This window comes from Danio rerio, chromosome 6 (assembly GCF_049306965.1).
Source record: "Danio rerio strain Tuebingen ecotype United States chromosome 6, GRCz12tu, whole genome shotgun sequence".
Classification (NCBI taxonomy): Eukaryota; Metazoa; Chordata; class Actinopteri; order Cypriniformes; family Danionidae; genus Danio; species Danio rerio.
In genome coordinates this window covers 43608379-43615982 of record NC_133181.1, presented here as the reverse complement: position 1 = coordinate 43615982, position 7604 = coordinate 43608379, and the positions used below count along the sequence as shown (strand labels likewise).

Sequence of the window (7604 nt, the reverse complement as noted above, 5' to 3'; positions counted from 1 at the left end):
AACACATATAAACACAACACTGTTCAAATGTTTGGGTTGGTAAGAATGCGTTAAAATCGATTACTGTTTTTTTTCATAAAATATAATTCACATTATTTTATATACACTCACAGGTCACTTTATTAGGTACACCTTACTAGTACCAGGTTAGACAGACTTTTGCCTTCAGAACGCCCTTAATCCTTCATGGCATAGATTCAACAAGGTACTGGAAATATTTCTCTGAGATTTTGGTCCATTTTGACATGATAGCTTTACACAGTTGCTGCAGATTATTTGGCTGCACATCCATGATTTGAAATTCCACCACATCCCAAAGGTTCTCTATTGGATTGAAGTGGTGGCTGTGGAGGCCATTTGAGTACAGTGAACTCATTGTCATGTTCAAGAAACTCATCTGAGATGATTTGCGCTTTATGACATGCATTTGCGCTCACAAAACTGCCGCTCACTGGATATTTTTTATTTTTGGACTATTCTCTGAAAATCCTAGAGATGGCTGTGCGTGATAAACCTAGTAAATCAGCAGTCTCTGAAATACTTAGACCAGCCCATCTGGCACAATTAACCATGCCACGTTCAAAGTCACTTAAATCACCTTTCTTCCCCATTCTGATGCTTAGTTTCAAGTGCAGCAGATCGTCTTGACCATGTCTACATGACAAAATGCATTGAGTTGCTGCCATGTATATGGCTGATTAGAAATTTGCATTAACGCGCAATTTGACAGGTTTACCTAATAAAGTGGCCGGTGAGTGTTTGTGTTTGTAATAATAATAAAAAAATAATTTTTATAATTTTAAAATAATAATAATATATATATATATATATATATATATATATATATATATATATATATGTGTGTGTGTGTGTGTGTGTGTGTGTGTGTGTGTGTGTGTATATGTGTATATATATATATATATTCAAATATATATGTATATATATGTATGTATATATATATATATATATATATATATAAATATATACATACATACATATATACACACACACACACATACATACACATATATATATATATATATATATATATATATATATATATATATATATATATATATATATATATATATATATTATTATTATTTTCTGTACATATAGTGAAAAACATCCAATAGTTTTTCCTCAAAATAATTAGCAGAGCAACAATTTTCAACAGTGTTAACAGAAATGATCAAATAATTCTGAATAATGTAGTAATGACTGCTGAAAATCAAAATCAATAGATAAAACAATGGAATGTTTTATTTTAGAAATTTGTAAAAATCTTACTGACCCCAAACAAAAAGTGAAGGCTAAACTGGAAACACAAGCTGCTTTTACAATATTGCTTAATTCTATAAATATGTACAAAGCACAGTACATTTTCTTCATTTTTATAATAATGTAACTATAGCTTTATTTAATATCTGTTAAGTGCTTTTTGTTCCTTAAAAAAACTAAACTCCCATAATTCAGTTTATGAATAAAGAAAAATCTCTGTAACCAAATTTCATGTATTATTATTTGGCACAGACTAAATGATTGAGGTATGAACTAGTCAGCCATAAAAAACAAGACACTACTTTGAATAAGTTATGAAGAAATATCAACTACAAATGTACAGAATGAAAAAAAAAAGAGTTCAGTGTTTGTGTAAACAATAGTTCCTCGTCCATTTACATGTCTATTATCTGATAAATACTAATGTACATACATATATTCATAACACAGTTTACTTAGTTATATCACGGACAGATAGGATGACTATAATAAGTAGAGTGAGGAAGAGGGCAAATGCGATGAAGAAAATCTCAGCGGCCCATTGACTGTGTGGCACTCCAGTAACGGCACTGGAGCGTTCAGAAGGAATCATGTTGGTCAGGTTCAGCATGTAGCCCAGCGTCCAACCAATATCTGTATCTGCAACCTGTAACCGGCAGACAATCATAAATGAGTGCAAATCTCCACGTCACACTGATAGGAGAAAAGGCTTTATGTCAGGAGAGATTCCCCCAAGCAAAGGTCAATGTGATTTATTGGTTTATGTGCTTGAGGATCACATTATGATGTCAGTTTATGAGCTGTTGACGTTGTGCTCTTGCATAATGTTATATTTATAATATCATGGGCTGTAACAATCTTTTTCAGTAATTTTCGATGGTATGGTGTGTTTTTAATAAAACACCAGCCATGTGACGCGATCCTGAGCGTTTCACAACAGTCCAATCACAGCGGAAGAGGTGCGGAGCAAATATCACACCAAATAACTCACAGAACATTCTGTTCTGACGACTGTTAAGGTGCAAATACTTCAACAACCACATCATGTAGCAGTAATTATTGCTCAACTTGGTGACATTTTTAATTACAAACAAATTATCTGCCTAATCTATTATTAGTAGCAGTACTGCTGATGTTCCAACACAATCTCATGGCAATTCATAACTTTTGGATTTTAGTGGCTGTCATGTGAATGTGTACGGTCTCATTCAAACATTTTAGTTTGATTTGCTCATGCCCCAATGATGGTTGGGTTTAGAGGTGTACATCTTCATATGAAATATCTGACAACATGTTAAATAGTAAAGTTTCCTCATGGGATTATTAATTTGTATTACAGCAACTAATAGAGTGCAACAGTGAGGATTCCTTCTCAATTTTTCCATACCCCAATGATTATAATAAAAAAATGATAAATCATAGACCTGTTTTGAGCTCCAAGGCTGTTAAATGATGATATTCATTCATTTCCTTTTTGGCTTAGTCCCCTAAATAATCTGGGGTCGCCACAGCGGAATGAACCGCCAACTTATTCAGCATAAGTTTTACGCAGCGGATGCTCTTCCAACTGCAACCTATCACTGGGAAACATCTATACATACTCATTCACACACACCACGGTCAAGTTAGCTTACCCAATTCACCTATACCACGTCTTTGGACTTGTGGGGGAAACCGGAGCACCCAGAGGAAACCCATGTGAACACAGAAACATGCAAACTCCACACAAAAAATGTCAACTGACCCAGCCGAGGCTCGAACCAGTGACCTTCTTGCTGATCATGCTACCCACTGTATACCACCATGACGCTAAATGATGATATATGCTCCAGTTTCCCCCACAGTCCAAAGACTAAGTGAATTGGGTAAGCTATATTGTCTGTAGTGTATATGTGTGTGTCCTAGTCTTCCAGATTGGGGGTTGAGCGTTGGACTAACATCTCACCTCATTAAAAAGCTAGATGTTACGAAACACCAGTATGGTGCAGCTAAATATCAACTTCGATTTAAATGGCCGTGAGTAAGTAAATAAGTATGGAAGTCAATGGCCGTTTGTTTTCAAGCGGAGGACGAATTAATGATGACAGATTTTTCATTATTGGCTGAACTATCTTTTTAAAGTCGTTAAGTGTACAGTCATAATAGTCAGTGTATCTTGCATGTTATTACAAGTCTTCATTTCAATTCAAGTTTGGATTGTTATGATTCTTGGGGGCAACGCGGTGGCGCAGTAGGTAGCGCTGTCGCCTCACAGCAAGAAGGTCGCCGGTTCGAGCCCCGGCCGGGTCAGTTGACATGTGCATGTTCTCTCCGCATTCACGCAAGATTCCTTCGGGTGCTCCAGTTTCCCCTACTACTCCAAAGACATGCGGTACAGGTGAATTGGGTAAGCTAAAAAATTGTCCGTAGTGTATGAGTGTGAATGAGAGTGTATGAGTGTTTCCCAGTGATGGGTTGCAGCTGGAAGGGCATCCGCTGCGTAAAACATTTGCTGGATAAGTTGGCGGTTCATTCTGCTGTGGCGATGCCAGATTAATAAAGGGACTAGGCCGAAAAGAAAATGAATGAATGAATGATTCTTTGGTTGGGTTGATTCATGGCGTATAATGTCTTTAACAAAGACTTTTTTAAAAATCCTTTTGGGACAAATTCATATAAAACATCCTTCCTGAATCAAAGCTATATTGCTGTACAGAAAAATGAATATTCAAGACTTATGTCTTTTTACCTGTTTTACAAAAGAAATTTGATCCCAGGTGTTATTGAACTTGTATCCTTTCAAGAGAATAGTAGTAATATAGTGACCAGAAGCACAATAATCTTTCAGGTATTTTGGCTTAATGGATGGATTTTCAGCAGTTAGCTGCAGAAGAAAATTACTGTCATTAACATGAATTTAGAGAATCATCATTACAAAAATATTAAGACTAATCTCAACAGGCTGTTTACTAATATACAGGATGATCATGTATTGTAATCGTCTGTGTGTACTCACAGCTGTCCAGTTTTTGCTGCAGAGAGTGTCAATAGTGGAAAGAACTTTTGTTAGTGGAGCTTTTGGAGTAAGACCGAGGAAGTCAAATGTGTAGAAGTATGCAGAAAAAGCCTGAGAAGGAGATTACACATAGTGATCAAACTTATTTTAAAGCATGCGAAACACAAATTAAAGTAAAAAATAATAACAGAGGATAATTTGTGGAAACTTTTAAACAAGATTCTGCTAATATCAGACTGCTCGGGTTGGGCTGCATGTTTTTGATTACCCAAAGAGATAAATATATTGTTCTAAAGATAAACAGATTATGAATTATCCTCAAATTAAAATGTGTTCTGCTAAATAAAACTGATTTTTAAACCAAATAATAAGGACAACCACATATTTCTACTATTTATAGAAATGATAACAATTGTTACATAGTAAAAAATATTTTCAGGCGTTTTTTAGAAAAAGGATCATTTGATGACATTTGCAAAATATGAATTAATTGTCTTTTTAAATGTTCATAATTTGTCACCATCCTTCAACATATACTGCACTGTCAACAATTTCCTCTTTACAGTAACTTACAGTAAATCAATTATAAATACTGTATCTTAGTAACTCAAACTACTGAAAAAATACTGTATTTACATTTACAGCACCATTTATCAAGCTGGATATGTGTCTACAGATTTGTATGTATATCTTTACTGTACAATGTACAGTAATTTTAACAAATTAGCTTTAAAACATAGTAACATACTGCATAACTGTCCTACAGTAAAATCCAGTTCATATTACAGTTAAATACTGTATACTTTACAAAAATCGTTAACAGTGTGATATGTCCGTGAGATCTTTTAAAATACAACAAATATAATTATTAGTAGTATTATCAATTATTCTTTATATAATTTAAAATGTGCAGGCCAGATTGTTTTTATGTTTACATTAATGCATGTACACTATAGTTGTTCTTATACTGTACGTATAGTTAAATTTATAATTTAATATTGCAATCATTTTCTTCTTGTTCCAAACCAGAGTTTTGATGCTGATAAATACAAAAGAAGATATTTTGACAAATGTAGGAAACTGGTAACTATTGACTTCCATAATACTTGTAGTTTGTAGTTTAGATGTCATTCGTGACTGGTTTCCAGCATTCTTCAAAAATCCTGTGTTCAATACAACATAAAACTAACTTTTTTTTTGGAAGAAGTAGTAAAGGGTTAGTAAATGATCACAGAAATTTAATTTTAGAATGTACTGTCCCTTTAAAATGCTTTGTGCGTGTATAAAATCACTTTTGCACATTAGATTTGATGCGGCCACCAAAAAGCATACCTCATCTTTCAACCATAAATTAAATTTTACTCCAATTGGATTATTACAATATTAGTTTAGTTTCAAAATGTCAATATAAACTATATTATATTCAAAAATGTAAGATATTATCTGTTATATAAATGACAGTCTGACAATAATTAGGTTTTCATTTCCCTCCTTACGTTAAAACTCCAAACATAAATATAAATGTAAGACTCACAAAGAATTCGCCGTTGACTGGAGGCTGATAGATGCCATTGAAGCCACAGTCAGGGGATAATGCACAACCAGTGAGATTAACAATGTTTTCTATTAGAGATAGGCAAAGGGATGAATTTCCTGTTCCCTTAAAAAGGATTGTATCCTTGGGGTTGAAACTGCTTGGTGGGACCACACAAGGGGAGTTGTAAAGTTCAGCCAGAGTAAGATTGAGATTATATCCTTTGTGGTAGCAGGGGTGACTGATAGATGATGATGATCCCGCATTCTAGACACAGCAAAGACACCATATCAGATATTCAACTGTGACATTCATCTTTTGTTTATAGACACTTTCTTTTTAAACAGGTAAACAGACAATCATTAATTAATCTAACTCTTTAAAAACCAACCTTGTGAAGGTAGGCTTGGAGTTTCTTCAAAGCCTGGTCTTTGCCGTAACACAAGTAGCTGTAAGTGTACAACTCATATTTATACCCATAAAGTTGGAGATTAAATGCTGAATTTGGGTCTCTGACTGGGTCTTTTGGGGTAAAGGAGATCTGTGTTGATGCACCACCGAGATCGAGAGCTCCAATGATCTTTCCGGCTTTAGGGTGGATCCAGGAGCCCTCAAATGTGTGCTACAGGAAAAAGCCATTAAAGGTGTGGTGAACATTTTGTGAGAAATCACTGTTGATTTTTGAAACTGACACCCAAACAAACACACTCCCTCCCTTTATTGATCCACCCCAAGTTCATGAACACACTGTGCAACTAACCGCTGACGTATCATTTAGCTCACGCAAGTGAATATTAATCAGCTTATAAGGTGTGGAAGTGGATGTGTCTTATTGATATCAACAGGTAAAATATCAACGCAAATGAACGAAAAAGTGGATACGACACAGAAGTATGTGAAAAAAAGAGGTCAAGGTTAGTCACTAGCACACATTTTCAAAAACTAAATTCCTAAAAGAAAAACTACATATTTAAAAAACAAAAGTGGTGGTGGATTGTGACTGCGAATAATATTATTGGAAATATGGAAACACATTTGCTGGATAAACAGATGCAGCAAACATTACACCCACTAGCCCATTTCACTCAGTGACTCTGATAAAATCAAAAATAGCGCTGTTCACACAAGCAAGGACGTTCAGGAATTCTTCTGGAAAAGACTGTTCACACATCCATTTCAAAATATAGGTAAATTCTGACATCATTAACCAGAAATGATCTCTAAACGGCTGTGTTTGTATTTGTAAATATGGAAAAGGTCAGGCTTTGGCTGATAGTTTCACTTTTTCAAAAGGTTTAGCATTCATGCAGCTGCTTTTTCCCAAATACATCCAAAGGCAAAAGTGCTAACTGCCAGTGGCGTCCCCAGAAAATTTTCTTAGGGGTGGCCAAGTAAGGCCACAACAAATCTTGGGGTGGCACACAAAATATTATGAATTGTGTATATATTGTGAATAAGGAGTAATGTTATATTTTTGTTTTTGGTAAAATAAATAATGAAGTTTTAATGAATTCCAATAATTACTCTTGAAATATTGTAATTTATTCCGCAAATACAAGTGCAAACCAAATAAAAATCAATATTTAGTCTAAAACCTCTTTCAGGTAAGTTATTTCTTGTACAACATACAATATATGCCATGTCCAACATTAATGAATTATGAATAATGAATATGATTAATGAATGAATTAATAAACCAAACAAAACCCAACAAAATTTTGAAAAGCAGATTTCAAAATGCATCTAGTTATTTATTTTGGATTTGTGGTTTTCAATCAGATGAAACACAAATTA

General features: G+C 34.3%; 1 protein-coding gene across 6 annotated transcripts in view; it reads right to left on the bottom strand.

Moving 5' to 3' along the window:
- Positions 1 to 1239: 1239 nt before the first annotated feature.
- The window catches only part of entpd8 (ectonucleoside triphosphate diphosphohydrolase 8), a 28677-nt gene continuing 22312 nt past the window's right edge, over positions 1240 to 7604 (bottom strand). For 5 of the 6 annotated variants that reach the window (XM_073952809.1, XM_073952810.1, XM_073952807.1 and 2 more), the window contains 5 exons: positions 6202 to 6432; positions 5811 to 6077; positions 4277 to 4387; positions 4010 to 4144; positions 1240 to 1927 (listed from right to left, as the gene is read on the bottom strand). In XM_073952809.1, the coding sequence (XP_073808910.1) occupies positions 1733 to 1927; positions 4010 to 4144; positions 4277 to 4387; positions 5811 to 6077; positions 6202 to 6432 (939 nt within the window). In that variant the 3' untranslated portion in view covers positions 1240 to 1732. The remainder of the gene's footprint in view (positions 1928 to 4009; positions 4145 to 4276; positions 4388 to 5810; positions 6078 to 6201; positions 6433 to 7604) is intronic. The other variant, NM_001002379.2, reaches the window with a different exon arrangement.